This window comes from Salarias fasciatus, chromosome 2 (assembly GCF_902148845.1).
Source record: "Salarias fasciatus chromosome 2, fSalaFa1.1, whole genome shotgun sequence".
Lineage (NCBI taxonomy): Eukaryota > Metazoa > Chordata > Actinopteri > Blenniiformes > Blenniidae > Salarias > Salarias fasciatus.
In genome coordinates this window covers 29,573,866-29,596,246 of record NC_043746.1, presented here as the reverse complement: position 1 = coordinate 29,596,246, position 22,381 = coordinate 29,573,866, and the positions used below count along the sequence as shown (strand labels likewise).

At 50.6% G+C, this 22,381-nt stretch overlaps 1 protein-coding gene across 8 annotated transcripts in view; it reads right to left on the bottom strand.

Annotated features, from left to right (window-relative positions):
• rapgef2b (Rap guanine nucleotide exchange factor 2b) overlaps nt 1–22,381 on the bottom strand; it is a 76,437-nt gene that overhangs the window by 9,124 nt on the left and 44,932 nt on the right. For 3 of the 8 annotated variants that reach the window (XM_030117019.1, XM_030116961.1, XM_030116970.1), the window contains exons 7-10: nt 19,118–19,135; nt 4,536–4,667; nt 1,601–1,778; nt 123–259 (exon numbers count right to left, since the gene is read on the bottom strand). In XM_030117019.1, the coding sequence (XP_029972879.1) occupies nt 123–259; nt 1,601–1,778; nt 4,536–4,667; nt 19,118–19,135 (465 nt within the window). Of the gene's footprint in view, nt 1–122; nt 260–1,600; nt 1,779–4,535; nt 4,668–11,714; nt 11,864–19,117; nt 19,136–22,381 lie in introns of those variants that run through there. The other 5 variants (XM_030116979.1, XM_030116985.1, XM_030117002.1 and 2 more) reach the window with 4 other exon arrangements.

The following is a 22,381-nucleotide window of genomic DNA, read 5'->3' as shown; positions in this document are numbered from 1 at the left end:
TGAAAATAAGCAAAACATCTACAGTAATAGATGTAACAGGTTAATAGAGCAGAAAACAACATCAGATGGAAGAGGAAGAAGACCAGAGACGGTCACGATACCGGCAGCGACACGACACACACCTCCTCGCCGTCGTTCAGGACGATGGTGCCGGCGCGCTCCACCACGGCGAACACCATGACGGCGCACAGCTCCCGCCTCACCGACATGGTCATGTTGGCGAACGCCGGCAGCTGATGCATGAACTCCAGGAGCTGCTCTGTGAGGGAGGAAGAGAGACGGCGGAGGGGCTTCAGAACCAGGACGAGGGCCCACACACACACACACACACTCCCATCATCACAGCAATGAACACAGAACGATCACAACCTTCTGCCAGCAGAACACAGTTTGAAATAGACGACGATTAAAACAAACGAAGCGGAGGAGAAAATGAATAATTATGAAGTATAAAAAGATTCAACTAGCAAAAGAAGAGTTTGGCTTCTTAATCGTATAGAAATCAAACATCCATAAAACGTCATGTCCCATTATGTGAAAGAAATTCAAACATCAACACTAAAACCTGCAGGATGACAGTCAGAGAGACGAGAGGATGTTTAAGCTCCTTTAGGCTCGGAATGACTTCAATCTGATCACCATTTACAGAAAACAGACACATCAGCTGATTAAGAGACTGATTAAACTATTAATTATGAGACTGAGGTATGGAACTAAAAAATTTAAAAAAATAACAGTGATCAAGCTCTCCTCAAACAAATGAAAAAACTTCTAATTCCTTCTATTTCATGCTTGCACTTGATCGCACTGAACTGTAAACTGGGTATTCAAAATGATTCTAAGTAAACTATAAAACAAATCAAACGGATTCACAATTAAAATATGGAAAAACAAACTAGAGGAGATCCTGATGCTGAATGCAGTTGGAGCGGCAGGTCGTAGTAAACCGCCGCTCTGAAATAAGAACAATGGTTTCCTCCAGAGACGACCATGAAAACGCTGCATTTTCTGCTGTGTTGTCGTACAAACGGGGGTTTAAATCGTGGGCTAGGGCAGGTTTTACGCTGCATGTCCCAACTGCACTGAGCGGGAATCGAACCCGGGACCTGGTGCTCCTTTAGCAGACATTATGAGATGAAACTAGAACATCCTGCAGCCTCCTACATCAATGCGTGAAGCAGGAAGACCCCCCGCCAGGCCCCCGCCCACCCACCCCACCCTCCACCAGCGGCTCGCTGTCTGGCGCACCGGCTGACCCGGGCCTGGCACGGCAGCAGCATGGTGTGTGTGGAGCGGCAGGAACACTGAAAGTTTAATGTGCTGGGAGAGGTGAGGCGGGAGGATGTGCCGGAGTGACCTAGAAAAGCCTGCCGGCAGAGGGGGGGGGTGGGGGTGGGGGTGCAGCGGGAGGGGGAGGGGGAGGGGGCGTCCTCGCCTTCATCCTCCCAGAGTCCACATCTGCAGCTCAGCTCTGACCGACCGGACCGATTTCACTCAACTAATGACCGACTGGAGCGGCGCGCCGCCGCCGCGTGTGGAAGGAGAACCGGAGGACGACGTCGTCCAGCAGCGACGGGAGACAGACGGACGCACGGCTCACCGATGTCGTCGTCCGTCCTGTCCATGGGGTCCTTCTCCAGGCAGTCCCGCACGATGTCCCGGCTCATGAGGGGGTCGGACGCCCGCTCGATGTCCTCCTCGTCGTCGTCCTCCTCCGAGTCCACGGCGGTCTCCGGCAGGCCACTCAGGTCCATGTCGCCCGGTTCGTTCTCCGTGGCCTGGAGAGGAAGCGGAGACGGAGCGTGAGCGGCGGCGAGGACGGAGTCGGCGTCGTCAAGCAGCTCCTGCTTCAGACCAGCGGCTCAAACCAGCGGCACAGCGTGCGCACACGCACACACACACTCACTCACTCCAGTCATTTACAGTACAAACAGCAGCTGCAGCACACAAAGGGAAACGCTGTCTCCAGCACCGCTGTGCAGATTTGACCCATTTTATGAAATGGATAAGAGCCTCAGAACGACAGGCGTCAACAGCGCATACCAAACAGTCTGCTGTGCATAGTAACAAGCTCATTAACTCCCAACTTTCCTCTCTTCTCCCCTTCAGCAAACTCCACAGCGCGCCTTGAAGCCAGATCCTGTTCTTTGAAAGCACAAGATGAAAAATGTGTGGAGAGCAGCAAAATGAGCCGAGATGAGAAGCCAGTGTAATGCAATTACTCGTGCATGAGCGATAGTAACGCACTGCTCCCGCTATCATCAAAGAAAATACTCCCAGAAATGACAGAGGGGCCTGATTGGCTGCTTCAGAACCTCAGAGAAAGAAACCAGAGCGCAGAGAGAGGCGGCGTGACGGCGAACCTCCACAGGAGAAGACGCCGCCTTGGCGAACGGTCCGCAGAGTCCCAGCGCCAGACGCATCCTCGCCTCCGGGATGCTTCACCATTTCATTTTTTAATGCTCCACAGTCTCACCACGCGCAGGAGGCCCCATCAATGATTCAGAGTCAGACTGGACGTTTGGTCACCGCCGGTGCCCCGCCCACACTCGGCCCCGCCCACCAGGGCCCGATCCTGACACACGACAACCCAGCACGCCGCGCAGGAAGAGGCTGAAACTTCTCAGAAGCTCGTCTTGCATAAATCTGCATCTCATTTCCTGAACAGGGTTTGTTAAAACGCACTTTAAAACCCGTCCGCCACGTTTCGCAGGAGACCTGAGGAAGCATGTCGTCCCGTCATTTCTTCTCAACAGCGAGCGAAGCCCTCAGCACAGGACATGAGAAGAGCGATTAAGAGCCCAGAGCTTCCGCTGCGTATTCAAACGCCGTCATCTCTGGAGCCGGGCCGCTTGTTTTCGTGTCATGCGTGTATCAAAAATCCATAAATGTGCAGCGAGCATTAAGAGTCAGGTGCTGTTAATATTTCATCAGGGCTATTCTTGGATCAATGCTTTCAGCGTCCTTCTGCTAGACCAATTTCATGATTTATTCAGACGCAAACACAGCCGCCATGTTGGCCGTGACGCGGGGAGGACGCCGGCTCCCGGACCGAAACCTGCACAAACCCACCGAAGCCAATGATCCACAAACACTGTGGACCACTGACTGCTTCATGGAGGAAATGAATAAAGAGTAAAGTTAAAAAAGACCTTTCTCGGGATTGTTCTGTTATGATTTCCTGTAAACGGCACACAGAGATTCTCCTCAAGGTTCTCAATAATCCACAGCGGCTCACATTCAAATAAAATAAAGAAGAAAACATCCAACAGTCCAACATAAAGGGATTGTTAGAAGATGTCAGAGAGAACTTCTTTGCTTCATACGCAGAAGTGAGAAACACCCAGATCAGTTAAAGACAGAGCAGAATCCACAACGGAGCCACTTTCAGCTGTAAGATCAGGGAAAAGCACAAAGAGTTAATCAGGGAGACGACGGCACAGACGAGGACACGGAGAACAAGTCAAGGCAAGAAAATACAGTGAGAGGAGGAAGAGGATGGAGAGGTGACAGGGAGGAGGGGGAGGAGGAGGAAGAGGGGGGAGGGGGGGAGGAGGGGGAGGGGGGAGGAAGAGGAGGGGGAGGAGGAAGAGGCAGTGTGATTCAGGGAGGGATGAAGGTGCCGCTAGCAGATGGTGAGAAGACCAGGAGGCTGCAACACACACACACACACACACACACACACACACACACACACACACACACACACACACACACACACACACACACACACACACACACACACACACACACACACACACACACACACAAACACACACACACACACACACACACACACACACACACACACACACACACACACACACACACACACACACACACACACACACACACACACACACAAAGAGGGAAAGAGACAGACAGACAAGGCAGGTGACAGAATTACGAGCCAATGAGCGTGTGTGTGTGTGTGTGTGTGTTAAGAGGATTAGTCTCAGGGTTTGGTGGCACGGCCACAGTCGTCACGAGATTCTGTGTGTGTGTGTGTGTGTGTGTGTGTGTGAGTGTGTGTGGTTGTTTACGCTCAGTCCCCTCAGCAGTGTGTAGCTCCGCCTCTGCTGTAGCTCCGCCCCACATGGGGTCTCTCTGGGAGTCTGGAGGACCTGGTGTGGGTCCGGATGGAGGCGGGACCACCTGCTGGCCGCCTCCCCCTCCCCCCTCCCCCCTCCGCCCCCCCCACTGAGCAGCCGCAGCCTCCTTTAAACATCCAAGACTCCACATTCCTCAGCAGGGAGGAGCGGCTGAGCAGCGTGGATTATATTGATCATTTAGTTGAGGGAAGGTTTTCCGTCGTCAGCCGTCTATAATCTAATGGTCTGGGGAGTCGTCGGCTCACATGAACCACTCTGCTCGTCGTGTTTAAGAGGAAATTGCTCATTGATGTGAGATTTAATGAAAAAGGTTTATAGATGCACAACTAGTGCTTCTGAATTTATTGCAGGTGAATCACTTCCTGTATAATAACTCTGAGGATGGGGGGATGTAGGGGGGATGGGGGGGGGGGAGACACTTACCTGGTAAATGTCTGACAGGCTGCTGCTCCCAGAGTCGCTGGTGATGCTACATCCTGAGTGGCTGGACGACACGTGGGTCACCTGTGGGTGTAAGCCGTCGGCCAGGTGAAGTCTGCTGAAGTCTGCAGGGAGCTGGACACACACACACACATACACACACACGACATGCACACACACGCAGATGGTCAGTATGAGCCGGGCCGGCGGCCGCCGCGGGTCACCCACACTAACACTCCTGCCAGGCTGCAGAGGAACGCTGTCCACTTCACGATGTCTGGAAATCAAAGACTTAAGGTCTAAAAATAGAGCGGCCTCTCAGCCTTCGTCGCTCTGCTTCTGTTCTCTTTACGCCGTCAGAGCGAAAACAACAGGTGAGGAGTCTCGCTGGCTGTTTCCTTACACTGTGTTCTAAATTCTTTCCCCACAAAGCAGCTCTTTTCCCTCTAATCTGAACTGGAAAGCTGTTTTTTTTCCTTTGCACCTCTGAATTAAAAGGGGATTTGTCTCCGTCTTCATTCCACAGAGGCGCTTACACAACGTGAGCAGAGCAAAAAATATTAATTAGTCACACCGCAAGAGCTCAAATTTACACCTAGTTTATTCTTAAAGAACAGCAACGGCAGAAGTGTTAATTAAATCATCCGACTTTCACAGAATCTGTCAGGTTTCCTTTAGCAGCACGGGGACGGAAAAAAGAAAAAAAAAAGTACTTTTTCCTCAGTCTTTCACTGCATGTGTGAGTTTTACAGAGCTGTGAGGTAAAAATCTGCATCAAAACCTCTGTTTTCATATGAAACGAAGAGTAAAGCTGCTCCGGTCTGTACGTTCATACATGAAGGACAACCGCCGAGCCGAAGGAGACGGCCGGCAGGAGCGGAGGGGAACTCCTCCTGTAATCAGCCGTACTGTAAACGAGCCGGCCCGCTTCTCCGCGGAGTTGACCCCGAAATGTAAAACACACCCCGACCCCCATCCCCCCCTCCTTTTCAGAGGCAGAATGAATAAAATAATAGCAGATGGAGCTGAGGAAGCCTTTGAAGTCTGGATGAGCGGAGACGATTCTCCGTGCTGCGTTCAGGTGCAAAAGGCGAGAGTCGGACAATCTGCGGCGCGTAGCGATCAGCGCCGCTGGCTTCAGGAAAGCTTCTCGTTCACACGCTTTGAAAACGGCGTCCGTTGGAATGTGCAGCAGCGGCGAGCCAGAGAAGGTGTATTTTCCACCGTTTCCATGGAGATGGAGACGGAGCCCAAGTGTTTTCAAAAAGCTCTATTTTTACTCGACAATACAGTCGGAGTTTGCTCAAAAAGCTCCGCCTTGGCAGCCGTTCTCATAAAACCGGGTCTCAGTGACTCCTTTGAACTGACTCCAGAGATGAAACAACCAAAGATTTTAGAAATTTTAAGGACGAAAACAACAAAGTTGAAAGTAGTAGTTTTATTTTTTTTTTAATAAGACCCCAAAACTGGGTTAAAAAAATGTAATATCAGTTCAGTAAAGCTGTTTATCAGCCTCACCACAAGTTTTTACATTAGCTAGTTACATATAAACAGTTCTGTCAACAGGAATCATTATTACAGTATGAACGTGCCTGAAGAGGATTTCTGACCTTTAAGAAGCCAGCAGGGTGAATTCTAAGTTTAATCAAACAGCTCAAACTGGTTCATGGTGTCTACCAGTGTGAATATTTCATGGCCGAATGTTTTATTTACCATCATATATTTGATCCTCGATGGGAATGTTGTTCGCTCTGGGCCACTTTCGGCTCCGCCTCATCAATATTACATTTCTGAACCTAAAAGTCAAGCGGGGCTGATTCCACCCGCCTGCTGCGTTTGTGTGTCGTGCAGCTGGAAACGCGAGACGCTCAAGGATCTAAACTTAACCGCACGCCGCAGCTCCCAGTGTTGACAGTAAACACGGCGGAGAACCTTTAACGGGTGATCGGCCGGCTAATTACCATCAATCCGTGACCTGGGCTTCACAGGTGACGGGGAGGTCATGTGACCCTGATATCGACACTCTCCTCATCCGGAGGCTGCAGTGTTTGAGTTCGGCCCTTCGGCAGAGAGGAAGACCTTTATTAAAGGTGTCATTCCTGACCCGGAGGGGGACGAGTTTACGCCCCGTTCCAGTAGATGATCCTCAGGCAGAAGTCATAAATCTTACAGACGAAATAAAAAAAAAACCTTGATTGTGCCACGAAGGCTTTCCAGCTCTTGGAAGTGGAGGTTCAGAACCGAGCATCCAGCTGCTGCAGTGAACACCAGGACCTCAGACGGTTCCGGGGATCAGTTCAAGTAGAGAGAAACACTTGGAAAAAAAAATGAAATAAGTGGAAATACATTTTCAAAGGTTCATTTGCAACTAAATGAGTTGGTGGTGTGGCATGGCGGGCGTCATCTGAGCTGCAGCCTCATTAAAGAGCTCCTGAAAGGTAAAAGGGATCATTCCGGATGATAGGAACAGGTCTGTAATCTGGGCGAAGAGGCTGGTGGCGGCGGGGGCGGCGCTCTCTGGACTCCTCCAAGGATCAGAAAGTGGGATGCGAGCTGCAGACAGCGCCGCGCCCGTGGCACCGAGGTGTGATGTGATTACACCGTGTCAAAGACTGCCATCGCCTTTAATTATCTGGCTGGCTGCACCAAGCAGAACGGTGCGCGGGGGGCCCGGTCGGCGTGCGGACCCCCGCCTCGGGCGGTCATTCCCCCATCCACCTCCAGCTGACTTATTATTACCGGCTGGACAGCGGCGTGTGGCGAGTCCGGTCTGTTTGGAGCTGCTGCCATGAAAGCTCATCACAAGCCACAGACGCTCCGCTCGCACTATTTATACTTCATTAGACGTTTGCTGCGCGGCTTCGAGACACAGCATCAGGTTTATTGTTATCTCAGAGGAAATTTGGTCGAAACCCAGGGATTTACACGCACGGCTGGCAGAAGCTAATGGAGGCCCGGTATCAGAAACACATCGGCGAGCTGCAGGCTCGCACACACGCCTTCGTTCGTCACAAACGACGAATCGCAGTTTGTTCTGAGTCGCCTCCAAATACGCTGGAGAAGGAAGTGTGTGTGAATCCACCAGCCGAAGGCGGCTCCGAGCAAACGGATCATCCGGAGCGGCGCTCCGTTCACACAGCCGTTTCAGGGCTAAACAGAAAACTTCAGGAGCGGAGGGGCGGAGGGCGCAGAGGTTAAACGAATTGAATCTGCTCATTATCGGGAGAACAGGGCTGGTCCTGTGGAGGCTGTCGATACGGCCGTCCAGCTGGGCGCTTGACTCGCCTATACGTCGATAATAACGTCCCCCTCCCCAAACAAACCCCACCACCCACACATAAACAAGCCCCTCCCCCCCCGGAGAGCCGGAGATAAAGGGAGGGCAGGAAAGCGGGATAAAGGGAGCGGATAATAAACACTTAATCCTTTCTCTTCGCTCATTTAGGTCATCCGTCTGTCGGTCAATAAGCCAGAGTCCATTCAGCCCGTGAGCATGTGCTCCATTGACCTCTTCGGCCCGGTGGCATGCAAGGGACTGGGCCAAGATGGCTGCCAGCGCCGGAGTAATGACACGCAGTCATTAGGCTTCTCCGATCGGCGGCTGGACAGCGCGGCGTTATTCACCGCGACGCTGAACCGGACGAACTCGCTGAAATCTACGGGCGACACGCGAAACGTGGCGGTGAAGCTGCGGTGGGAGTCCTACCTGATCGCAGCCGCTTCCTCCTGAACTCCTGAGATCAGAACTCAGAGTCTCCTCTCACACCGGCGGGGCGAGCCGTGCAGAACTGCCGGCCCGAACGCGTCCAATCAGCTGTCGCCGGAGGATTAAGAGCCGCTCTAATGCTCGGGCCACAACACTCCGCTCTGCCTACATGTGAGCAGATGTGGCGCTCCTTAAATTACACTGCAGACCTAATGACCTAGATTGCTGTGTGGAAGCCCTGTGTGCGAGCGCTGGCTGGCTGCCTCTCAATCTCTTTACCGCCTTTATGTGTCGGGAGTGAATCTGTGCTGCTGCACCGCGTGTCCCGGGCGCCGGGCGATCCAGAACGCTGCACTGTGCACCAAGCATCCACGAAATCCCCAAAAGACTCCGATTCAACACTGCTAATTTCATTTTGGAGCCCGCAAACCGATTCTTCTTTGTGATTGCAAGCGGCGCAGCTCCTTCACACTCTCCACATGTGGCCTGGGCTCCAGCTCCTCCTGAAGGAATGCTGGGAGTGGTGGCATCTCGGCGCCTTCCCGGCTTCTCCCTCTCCTGGGCCCGAGGGATCAAAAGATTAAACCCCTTTCTGCAGGGGGTCTGATTAAACGGGTCTCTGGAGGAAGCCGTGAGGAGACCATCACCTCCAACAGCGCCGTCCACTGCAGACCACTGAAGGTTTCTGTGTGGGTCTGCATGTTCTCTCTGTCACTCCGACCTGCTGATGCGGAGTAAAAGCGTGACAAACTGATCCCTGTGCTTCTTCCCATTATCAGCTGGTTTCTTCTCCAGTGGATAAAGGGGGATTAACGGAGCGGCGTTTGTTTGCCATCTTCGTTCACCTTCTATGTAAATGAAAGGAGCGCTGATGGCACCGAGCAGCAGGCTTTCAGCATCGAATTACTTCCCTCTTATTTATGATGGAAGTCAGTAAACATTCGGGCGCATGGCGTCGGTGTGTGGCCACCCCAGCCGTAAAACGTCCGCAGATAAGGAGTCAGTGTTCATGAGCGAAAGATGAAGTCATAAAGGGCCATAAAGGCCTGATAAATCACCGCACAACAGAGCGGTGATGGTGGAAGTCTGCCTGCGCCGTGTTGCAGTAAAGATAAAACTCAGCCATACTAGTTTTCAGAGGAGGGATAATGAAGGAAAGGCTGAGCGTGGCGTGGTCGTGTCCCGGCCGTAACGAGACCTGATCGCTGTTATTGACTCTGCCCACCAAGGCTCTCCTGCTGGGATCAATGGATATTTACACAGGCCTCCATTTGTATGCTAAAAACACAAGAAAACAAAAGCTAAACGGGGGGAGAGAGAAGAGTGATAGTGATGCTGCATGTGTTGACCTGCAGACATCCATCAGGGCTCATGACGAAGAAAACTTCATTTAAAAGATCATCTGGGGCCCAAAAACACAAAAACTATCCAAAATTATTCACTTCTAGCACAACAACGCTCATTTTCTGAGAATTATGTGCAACTTGACAGCTTTTTTGGCCTTCATTCATTGAATTATTACAATGTAATAATAATATATAACCCCATAATAAAGGCTTTAATATTATTTTATATATGTAGACTGACAACTACATTTTCTTCTGGAATTAAATGAAGAACATCAATCCCAGGCTTAAGCTACACAAGTCTTATAGTATCTATCAAAATGTATCAACAGATCCGAGTGCAATAATAAGTTCAAATGATGGGGAATTGTTACTATTTACTATGATACTAAGTATTTTATATGTGAACAAGCAGTAGTAAACCCAAACGGTTGAAGAAAGAAATGCTGATAATGCTTCAAAAAGATTATTAAACACTGCAAATCTGGACAAATCCATTAAAATGTCTCTATGTTGGGAGTGTTTGCTGCTCAAAGGCTGATCTGTGTGTCCAAACACAACAGCTTCAGCCTGAGTCTGAAATCAGTGATTAAAAATGTTTCGATATTGGGAGTCCTCATTATAAAAAGGCCAGAAAGTCAAATTAAAAAGTGCTAAAAATGCTCATAATCCTGTTAGGAGCTGTGGGGAATTGAATGTGTCTAATAACAAGGGCTCAATATGAGGATTGGGTCTTGCAAGAAAAAATAAATAAATAAAAATATCTCAATATATGAGGGGGAAAAATCACTTAAAATTAAATCATTAAATCAAAAGTAGCATGTCTGAAGTGAATCTAAATCCATGTATTGAAAACAGATTCAGTATAGGATTGATAACTTAAAGCAGACCTGATGGAGGAAAGATGTTAATACTGTAAAAAGATGTTCAAACACACTTAAGTTTTTTTGGGGGGGAATTAAGTAAATGTGAACGTATTAATATTAAAAAAGCAGCCCTGACAGCAGAGCAAGAGGCTGTAAAATGCATTAAATGACCATTTGAAGGCATCAATCTCCAAAGTAGGATTATTAGTTGGGAGATGGCCAAACACCAGAGTAATAATGGATTAACGACGAGTCCAAAGGGTGATCAAACACAATCAATTCCAGTCATTTAAGAAAATGTGAGTGGATCTAATAAATGTGGCTCCTTATCGGGGCTGCTGGAGGCCTTTTCTGCTGATCTGTGTCACCAGCACTGACACATCTGTGACTATTAAAGGAATATGAGGCTGATTTACAGCGGGCTGGTGGATGTGTGAGGAGACCAGCTGACAGCAGATCAATCCGGCGGTGAAGAGCGGATCAGCTGAGCTGCTGCTGCTGCTGCTGCTGCTGCTGCCCCTCCAGCACCACGGACAGCGCCAAACCCTTCACGTGCAGCTCGGCCTTCTCCTCACTGCGACGTGCACGGAGCCGCTCGGGTCGGACCAGTGAATTTAAGGAGCCCGTGCACGTGACGTGGCCTCCCCCCGAAAACGGCCGTGATTTACGGCGTTCATGGCACGCGCCGGACTGTTCTCCGGGACGCAAACGGCATCTGGCCTGATCCACTTAACGGCCGAGTCTTCTGGAGCTGTAATCAAGTGCTGTCATCTAGGTGCGTCGTAAAACATAATGAGTGTATGCACGCACGCGCGCACACGCAGTCTGCATCTGCACTGCTCTGTGCGCGTGTTACCCAAATGAAAACGGCTATTAACCCACTGGAGTTTGACATCTTTTGCAATGCTTCTCTGGATGATCTGTGATTCTAATATGATTATTTTCTTTTCTTTTTTTTAATTATTGAAAACGCGCGAGGCCTGCAGGGTCCTGGATATTCACGCGAGCGTGCGCGCGCGTCGGTGACAGTACGCACATGGCGGCCGCTTCTCCAACACACTGACACACATCGGAGGCTGGAGCGGCAGCCGTCAGCCCTCCATCAGCCTCATTCCCCTCCCGCAGGCTCGATGGAAATCTGATGCGCGTCCATTATAAGGCCGGTAATCATATCTGGGGGGCCATAACTGGAGGAGGGAAGGAGGGAGGGGGGGTGGAGGGAAGAACGATGGGAGAAAGCGCCGCGCGTCGATAGGCTACTTACCGGGGATTTATCTGGCTGGCTCGGGACTCCATTGCTGTCTGATGCTGCTAATGGTTTCATAATGAAAAAATGTTCGCCGGGCTGAGATCTCGCATCCCGGAGCCGCTCTACGCCGCGGCGTCGCCCCCCATCTCCGCCCGCGCCGCCTCCGTGTCCGCGTCCGTGTCCGCTGCGCACTGACAGTTTGGGGAGGATCCGCTGCCGCTCGGCCTGATCTGACTCCCCGAACCAGCCGCTGCCGCCTGCCTCTATTCCACACAAATATCTCTGCAGGAGAAGGTAAAAAAAAAAAAAAAAAAAAAAAGCTCCTCAAAAAGCCTTTAAAAAAATAAAAAATCCGGTCTCCGTCTCCTCTGCGCGCACTTGACGCTCACATCTCCAGGCGGAGCGCGGCGGCGCGCCGACAAGAAAGCAGCAAACAGCGGATAAAAAAAGAGGAGGAAAAATGGCTGACAACACTTTCACTCACGTTCGCTCCCTCCGCCTTCCCTCTCTCCCTCCCTCTCCCGAAAGTAAAGCTACACACTCGTTCAAAAAGGAAAAAAAAAAAAAAAAGAGAGAGAGAGAGAGCACGCACGCACGCACGCCTTTCTGCACCATTAGATTATTTGGAGACCGAGACGCCTGCAGCCTCCGCCGGGTACTGAACGGCAAAGCCAGGGGTTTGTTTGTAACGGGAGCAGGGGGAGGTGTATGTGTGTCAGGGGAGGGGGGGGGGGGGGGGGGGGGGGGGGGCTCCTCCCTCCCTGACAGCAGCCAGTACATGGCTGTGCCCCTCCGGAGGGGCTCACAGCACATCCAGCAGACAGGGCGAAGAGGAGGGTGGAGGAGAGATGAAGAGACGACACTGGACTGACAGGAGGAGAGAGAGAGAGAGAGAGAGAGAGAGAGAGAGAGAGCTGACACACAGCTGAGAGTGGGAGGAAGAAAGAAAACGGAGGGGAAGAAAAGGTAGACGTGAGAGGCATGATGGGAGGATGAAGGAGGAGAGGAGCACAGCGCGAGTAATGCCATTATCACGCTCACTTCGGCACAAGATCACGGCTGGAGCCGGTTGGCATGGCAACGGAGCAAAGGAAAGCCATTTCCTGGGCGGAGAGACGGCAGCACTTCCTCTTGAGAGGGAGCGAGAGATGCGGAGACGGAGGGAGAGAGGGCGTAGAGTGGCGGCGGGTTCATACACTGATCCGCCGTGCCGTTATCAGCACTGACAGGTGGAGCCGGCACTTCTGATTATCGCCGTCGCTGCACCTGCTGGTGGGCGGGAGACCACTCCAGCCCCGCGGCTCCCGGCCCAGCCTGCGGGTCCCGCAGCGGTCAGGACGGAGGGGACGTCTGACCGATGCATCAGGACAGTGGAGACCGAGAGAACGGGTCCCGGTCTCAGCACGGCCGCAGGAAACTGGACCAAGGAGCAGGAAAAACACCCAGTCCTGGTCTGAGGACTCCTGCCTCCTACTCGTCACATGGATGGCAGCTCAGTTCACACGCAGACATTTCCACAGAAAACCACTTAGAACGGCAATTTTTTTTAAACAGCTCTCAAGGTGGAACTTTTTGGAAACAGCTGTCAGTGTAGATGGCGGAAATGCTCCACGGCTGTAGTAAACAGTTCTGCACATGCTCAGTTGATCAACAATAACAACAATGGCAGCCTTCACAGTGCGTGGTTCTATTATAAAAAGCACCACCAGCACCGGCTTGCATGCTCACTGCACCGGTTCCAGCGTTTAGCGCTGTCGCTGTGTGAACAGATATCATTTTCAAACGCTGTCATGTAAAGGGGGGCCTTCGGCTGGAGTAAGGCTGTATCCGCAGCTGAAATGTAGAGAACGTGCTCATCGCACAGCCAGACGAGCTCCGCTCGTCAGCAGCCAGCTGGTCATAATGTTGTGGCTGACAGGGAGATGATGTCACACGGTCACTGTCATTCAGCTGGAATCACCATGGCAACTGTGTGAGCACGAGACCCCCTCCTCCTCCTCCTCCCCCTCCCCTCCCCTCCCCGCTCACCCTCTGGGGCTTTCTGTCGCCGTGGCAACGGAGGCAGCGAGAAATGCCGAAATGGAGGCGGGAGGAGACGGAGAGATGGAGGGATGGAGGAGAGGAGAGGTAAAGAGGTGGAGGGATGGGGGGATGGAGCACAAAAGAGAAAAAGTGACGGGAGACGCAGCCACTTCACTTTCTTTCTCCCAGCTGTACTACAACGAGAAGCCACGCCAGCGACACATAAAAAAACACACCAGCACACTTCTTACTGCTGTGTGTGTGTGTGTGTGTGTGTGTGTGTGTGTGTGTGTGTGTGTGTGTGTGTGTGTGTGTGTTGGTCCCCTGACACGCAGTGATATGAGGAGGTAAAAACACACAATGCAGCCAAGAACGGAGGTTTAAAGGGCAACTGAGACAATAAAAACCGAGCGGCTGCAGTTCATGTCCACACAAAGCGACTTCACCAACACAACCCGTCCATTTACACCTTCACCACCCTGCAGACAGCAGCAACCAGGAGGAGAGGTCTGACTGGGAGCCTTCTCTTCTCATCATTATCACTGTGTTGACAGGATTCATTTCCCAATACTCATATTTTTTTGTCATTTCTGTTTAAAAAAAGCTTTCGATAACTGATTTTAATAAAACAAAAGCAGAAGTAGCATTAGCTGACAGTAGCTGTAAACCTGTTAGCCTGATGGAAATTTAAGCTTTCTCAGATTATGTAGCTCCTGCGTGTTTACAGATACGTGTTGGAAATCATTCCTGCAGAAAACGACACCGATCTGAACATGAAGCCAGTTTTAGCTGGAAACACATGAGACGTCCTGCTCCTGCAGCAGAGCTCAGTGTCAGATCCTGAGCCAGCAGTGGGGAAAGCATGTAAACAATGTAAACAGCATGATGTTTGCTAGTTTTACAGTGCGACCAACACTGACAATCTCAACAAGCTTATTGACATCAAGACTCACACAAGGTGCATCAGTGAAATAAAAAAAAAACAAAACAGATTCAACATCCCAGCTGCAGTAGGACGAGAACGTAAACAAAGAAGAGTGACAGAAAGCATCAGAACAGGAAGAGGAGAACATGAGCGGGTCTGTAGAGTGAGGTTCAAATGCAAACAGGCCGGAGGAGGAGAAACCAGGACCAGAGTCACAGATCTGAGAACAAAGACTGAAAACAGGAACGTCTCCGGCGTCTGCAGACAGCTGAGCCGGGCTGCTCAGAGACAATGCCTGGAGAGCAGCGGAACACCAGCTGCTGGGACACACACACACACACACCACACACACACACACACACGATGACATCATCTCTAATGCCCCGAGCCGGGGCAACAACACAACAAGACGAAGCTCAGGTGCTCCGCCGTGCAGCTCAGTCATTAATGCCTCCGACAATTACCAGGAGGGGGGGTGGAGGAGGGGGAGGAGCAGGCCGGGGGCGTCATTACATCACCGCTGTGTCGAGGGAATCTCACCCCCCACCGCCCCCACCACCACCACCCCCGTCTTTTAAGCTTTCCAGGAACAAACAAGCCAATTAATCATTTTTTCACTGAGTAATGGGGAGGCGGGCGAGCGGCCGTGACGTGGGAAGCGCCACTGGAGGGCGGGGGGTTAACACGCCGCCGTTTGACAGCAGGAGGCGAGCGGGGCCGCATCTGCCTTCGGTAAACAGTCTGAACCCGCTCCACGCTGCCATGGAGGGAGAGGGGGGCATGTGATGCTGCTGCCCTGTCTGCTGAAGCAGAGCATCAAGGCAATAAAAACCTCATTACACACACACGCACACGCACAGACAGAAACATGTGTTTGAGGGGTGATAACAGACAGGTCAATCATTTCACAGCATCTTGGTCCGTGACGCTCCTCGGATGATGCACTCAGGTTTCCAGGTTTAAAGTGGAACAACACAACCCAGTGAACTCCGACCTCCCGTCTGTCCCGGGTCTGTTATCTGAACCACCTTCACACGAGGCACATATTAGATTTTTTCACATTGTTTCAGAGTCTGAAGCTCATGATCAGGCGTTGCAGCTGTCAACAGGACACACTCTGTGTTTCTACCAATATAATAAAACATTAAGAGCCAGCTCAGAGGCTATGGCCATATCTGCTCGATGTGTTTTCAGTGAAAGCTGCGGCTCTCCAGCCTTTCCATGGTCCAGAGGCGGACCGTCCCGGTCCTGATGGGCCTCATGAAGACCCTGCAGGTCCTGGACCGTCCACTGTGGCGCTGATATCACCTCACGGACCTCAGCGCTCAATAAACCGACAGTGAATACATTCAAAAGTCTCTCAGGAGCAAAATTAATCTAATTCAAAGTGAAATGACACCGTCGCAGTTTATCTTCACTTTCAAGGTAGAATATGTTTTATTGCTCCAGAGTATCATGATGGGAAGAAGAGGAATCAACGATTATTAAGGTTACAGATTGAAGACAGGAACAGTTTGAAGGTTTGGTGATATTAAAACTAAAGGTGCACTGTTCTCTCTGTGTGCCGTCTTTACAGAGACCAGCGGAAGTGAAAGGGATCTGGACCTTCTTTCGGGATGCGCCGCGGCCTTCCTGGACTCTGATTTATCGACCGGTCTCACCTCGCTCCCTGAGCCTGAGCCAGTCTGCGGGCCAGCAGCAGACAGAACGCAGCATCAGTCCTTCGCCTCGGCTCTAAATAGCTCGGTTACAGCCAGAGGGATGATCTAATGAAGAGACTCCATTTTCATAGCCACTGCAGCCCGCGGGGATTATTTCATCTCTCAAGCTGTCGTCACCTGAAAGTCGTCTGGCGGATCCGGAGGCGGCCGGGTTAAAAGATGACACATGTAGGGTCGCGGGGGGCAAAACATCTGCAGTGTGCCTGCATCTGCTCCGAGAAAGAAAACCGGCGAGCTGATCAGTAACGAAGGGCTTCCGATCGGGGTTAAAGACTAACTGGAAGGTCATGAGCTGGAAGTCTTTAGCAGGTCGGAGACGCTCCGCCTGAACTAAAGTCCAGCTCCACCGTCACCGCAGCCAGGCTCAACTCACACGGGTTTTTTCCACCCTGTGTCCGGACTTGCAGGTTTGAATCCGGTTAAGCCTGCCAGCCAAAATTCAGGAACCAATCAAGCCTGAATTATATATATAAAAAAAAAATCTGTCGGAGCAAGACACAAAACCCAATCAACTGACCGACCACTTGAAGACTCTCAAACTGATCTCTCGACAGGCTCACAGTCCTTCACGTGCACGCACGGAGCGACTGCAGGAGCTTTTTAAACACGCCGTGCAGCGTGAAGAAAGCAGGCGAACGCCCGGCCTTGAACTGCATTCGCCGAGTCCATAAAGCACAGCGCGACGTTAAAGCATGATTTGTAGAGCCAATTTCTGCGCAGGATTAAAGGAGAGATTAGCGAGCGGAGCGAGCACATCCTTCAGGCTGCGGCGGCGTCACTCGGCCTCTCTCCTCCGGCAGCGGGCGGGGCTCCGGGGTCGGCCTCTCTGCATTTAAAACTGCGTTTAAGCTTTTCACCCTCTGCAAGGTGAGTCAAGCCACTGACAAAAGGATCTGTGGCCGAGCAGTAATCACCTCCGTGGAATCTAATGTGCTAATTGATATCATCTTTTACGCCGTAACGGGCAATTACGGCGGGCGACTTTACGTATGGAGATAGAACCTTGAGGGCCAGAGTTGGTGTGAGTGCTAGCAGCGTTTAAATGGAACGGTTTGACATAAAAACCACCTCGTTCTAAAGCTATAAAATGCTCTGTCTTCCTGCGTGTGGACAAATCTCATTTTTATTTCCAGGCAGAGAAGCCGAGCAGACGCTGACATTAACGTCTCATTCAGCAGCCGTACTTCGCCACCGCCGTGCGGAGGGATTTCCATCCAAACACAAACGGCTACGATAATAAGCGGCGCCGCGTTAGCCTTCATCATTATCAGAAGAAATAAATGTCACCTGTCAAGCTTCTCCGCACTTCAAAAAAGGTCTCTGGATTTCAGCACCGACACCAAACACACCCGAAATGTCAGAAAACCTGTTGTTGGAAACGAGCCGCCATCTTCCTCCTCATCAGGGATGAACTCTGCCCAAAAATATCTCTTCTATTTCCAAACCGAACCTTTGATTTGTGGCTAATAATAACTCCAGACCGTGCTGAGTGTTGTGCTGAGAGCTCACTCACTCTGTTCCAGGAAATAAAGACATGACTTAAAGCAAGACATGACTTCATGACCATTTAAAAAAAACAAAAATATAGTGCATAAATGTTTCCACGATTCAGAGAAGCCTGCTGAGAAAACACAATATGACTGGTGTCAGATATTAACCATGAGAGGCGATAACTTAAAAAATAAAACAACCAAGAAATAATCAAAAATTCCAGGTTATTTGACCACATCTAATAAGACAGCAACCGGAAAAGATTGGCGTTCACACGGCAACGTTTTGCAAAACGATGTCAATTTCCACCAGGACCAGGAGAATCTGGACTGGGTGTCATGACGTGCACGTGCAGAGACAGTGCTTCAGAAAAGCTGCATTTCCACTCTTTCCATGACGATGGAATCGGAGCGGTTTCCAAAAGTTGCACTCTGGGAGCCGTTTTTCTAATAGCTGTGCTTTCAGTGTCTCTGAAAACACAAAATGCTACAAAAGTTTGACGTTTTCCCTGGAAACCGTGGTGTGAACGGACCCCGAGTCGAGTGTGACGGATCAGAAAAAGGCAGCCGAGGTGACGCGGCGGCGATCAACAGGAGCGCGCACGGTGAAGCCGGTGTGTGCGCACACAGAGCCGGGGTTCTGAGCAGCCGCTGCGCTGCACGGCGTCGGTTCAGAACCCCGGCTCTGTGTCTGAGGCGGAGCGGGTCGTCACAGAGGACAGCTCTAAAAATAGAAGCCGGGCTTGACTGCTCTCTCGGATCTCTCCGGCTCTCCGTGTCAGCCCGGCCTTTGGTCGGCCGTCGCCGCGGAGGCGGAGCCCGGCGGAGCCACGCCCCCGCGCAGGAGGGATCATAATAATCCCCGGAGTCGATGCCATTATCGGGCGCATCAACAGAGAGGCACCTCAATCAGCTAAATTGTTCCCATTATCTGGGTTTACGGGCCTGGAGTGATGTTTATCGTCCCTCTGTCGTCGGCGGCGGCGGCGTGACGAGCGCCGTCCTCACTCCAGCATGCTCATTTCTCAGATCACAAACAGGATAAAGCGAACGGGAGAGTTTTTATCAGCAGAATTCAATTCATGTTGCTCTTATACAATCAGGCTTCCCCGCTCGTCTCCATCTGCCCCGGTGCCAGCAAATGGAGGGTATTTATTAAGGGATGTCTACAGATAAAACACACTGCTAACACACAGAGCAGGAGACACACACACATACACACGCACGGTAAACAGACGACAGTGTTAGTGGGTACAGTACCTGGGGTTTAGTGCATTCCTGGAAGGAGAGCCGTGGAGAGAAGAAGCAGAAGAAACCAGCGTTATTAAACATGAGAGGAAAATTCAAGGGGAAACGAAGCAAAAGGAGGAAAAGTTCTGCTCAAACTTCAACAGAAACAGAAAAAGAAAAACCTTCTTTTAACAGAGACGAAGCATCTTCCTTCAGAGTTCATCCTGACTGAAAGCAAAGATTAGATCAAGCTGGAATCTCTGCAGATTAATTCCTCTTCAAGGTGAAAGACTCAACTTTCTCTGAGCTCTTCGTCAAGGACAGGTGGAAAACACACACACTCACACACACACACACACACACACACACACACACTTTACCACCTGAACCTCCTCGGATCTCCCTGCAGGTTGGAGTCGGCCTCTGAGTATCACGGTCCAATTAAAAGACGCCACGCAGACTCCATTTTCTGAATTAACTGCAGAACCTTTACCTTAAACACCTCCAGGCCTCCAGCTCCCGTCTCGCTCCGGAGCTCAGACGCTTGAGGAGAACGTCGTGTAAATATTCATCGCGGTCAAACTGCTGTCTGCAGTCGTTTTGAGACGGGCACGTCTCAGGACGGCTGAGGTCAACCTTCAGAGGGCTTTTCTCTGGGTGTGAGGTCAGTTCAGAGTTCTGCTCCAGTCACGTCTGATGGAAGACGATGGTTTAAACTCCTAAAACACAAAACCATCGCAGCGCCCCTGTTCAACTCCCGCACGCTTCTTATCAGACCCTCCAAATATGTCTTGAGGAAATTAAAAGGTGGCCTGCAGACGGACGGGCAATGTCAGAGTGAAGGACGCTGGGAGGCTGCCTGGGATTAAACCTGCGACCTTCTGATTGCGGCGCGGCCTCAATAACCAGCAGGCCGGCCGTATTGATCCCGGGCCTCCTGCAGCCCGTATAATTACACAACATCTGTTTGGGGCCCGGAATGCCCTGCTGGGCACCCAGTGAACCCGGGGGGCGGGGGGGCGGGGTTAAGACCAGCCCACGATTCATTCCAGAGCGAGTGACGGGATGAAGTGCAAAATGGAGAAAACTGAGAAACGGAGATGATGAGGGAGAGCGTGGAAAGACACATACACAGTGTGTGTGTGTGTGCGTGTGTGTGTGTTCTGAACAAGGCACACAAGTGTGGAGCCAGTGCTCGGAGCACACAGCAGGCGTGTGTGGAATCCTGAACACCGGCCTCTTTCACATCGCTCCTTCTCTTCACATCCAGCAGTCCAACAACTTTGTTTCCAATCGGAGCAAACTGCAGACATCCGTACGTGAAAAACCGCCGTCCGGTGAATTATGAATGACCCCCACCACGGCGGAGGATGAATCGGTGGGGTGAAGAGTGAGAAGTGAAGCCATGACGGCCGTGGTTCGCCTCAGAGATGCAGCAGAGGTCAGCTGGTTTCCCTGCATTGACGCTGCAGGCCGGCCGTCCCGTCTGTCAGATGGCTTTCCCTTCACTTTTCATCATTATTTTCATGTTTTTCTTTTCACAGAACTTCACTGTCCTTGTGCACGTTTCTCTACTATTTAAAACCTGCTGCAGTGCAGCGTTTCTCAGCTGATTAAAATCAAACTTCTCTCTGGATTTTACATCACATTCAGGCACTTCTCCACCTGATTTTCTATTCTTCTTGTTTCATTTAGGTAGCAGTTCACATTTCTTCTGAACACCTCGGCCAAAGAACTGTCAAAATCCGGATTTTTTTTTTTTTTTTTGGAGGATTTTTACACTCACAAACACCTCAACGCTGTGAGTGTTCTAGAAGATCCTCCCCGTGTGCCATCAAAGACTAACCGAGTCAATGGAAGCGACAGCTTCGACTCCATTTTCAATTGAACATCTTTTATGCTGAGATCACGCCTGCTAAATGTTTAATAGTTTGAACTAAAAGCTTTAGTTTAGTCAATAAAGAACTCCAATAAGTCTGCTTTACAGGCTGCTCGGGTTATAAATTCAAACAAGACACTTGTTTTAGGAGAAGCTATTGTCTACAAGAACATGCATGGAAGGAAAACAAATAACTCCACATTCTACTGAAATGAATTAATAATGTATATAAAGCCTCTTCCCACAGTCCACAAAGCACACTTCATTAGATTGATTGGCCTATTTACACTGGGTATATGTGTGTTTGTGTGTGTGTGTGTGTGTGTGTGTATTTAATTATGAAGATAATAAATTGAGTGAAACAGAAATTGAATAATTGGTTGATTGCGCCGTCTGATGACTGTCATCCATCATTAACATGTAGAAAAGAAAACAATGAAGCAAACAGTCTGCTGCTGCTGTGCTCTTGATCAACACGTCTTTGGGAAAGACGTGGACAGAGTTGAAAGGTCATCGGCTGATGGAAGGACATTGGATTTGTATGCATTTTCCAATTGTTTTGTTATTAAACCCTCAGGGCTGACTCTCAGGCTCTGTCAAAGAAAAGCTGTCTGTTCTGTAAGGCTTTGCTGGGAATCAGTGATTACTGCTGCAGCTCCACTCCACCTGGAGTGGAGACCCAGCACAGAGGGAGAGGTGCCGATGTGAGCCTGCCAGTCCGAATTGAGGGCAGAGAAACCTCACCGACAGCACAAAGAGAGAAAACCAACTGACTGAGAGACGACCTGCAGTGGAGGTGATTATGCAAATGCTGTTATGCACATCCAAATCTATGTAGAAATCATCCACAAGTGCACAAACATCTAATGACACACACACACACACACACACACACACACACACACACACACACACACAAATACCCATCCAGCACACAAACATCTCTCCACAGTTCATCCTGCTACAAACCAGCTTCATTAAGTCTTAAACAGTTCAAATCCTACAAACAAGCCAGAAATAAACAGACCCTTCTACTAATTTGTGTCTGCGGTTTGTTTTGCCTCACAGCAACAGAAGCGAGCAGAAACCATTTTCGGATCACTGAAATGAAGCGCATTCAGTTAAAAATACAGAAGTCCAGGAGCAGCGAGAGGAACACGAAGGCATGAACCTGCTTGGACTTTCAGGTGGGAGACGAACTGAAACGAGTCGGAGACGAGACCGTTTGTGACAAATGAGTCAGAAACAAGGTAAACAAGTTCTAACACAGAGCCTGCAGCGTCTGGAGGTTCACCTGCTTTAGATCTGAGACATTTCAGCTCTGGACCAGGCCGAGGAAGAAGCCTGAGGATGGAACTTCAGGATGGGTGAGTCTGCATGTTCTTCCATGCAAGCATGGATGGAGGGATGGAGAG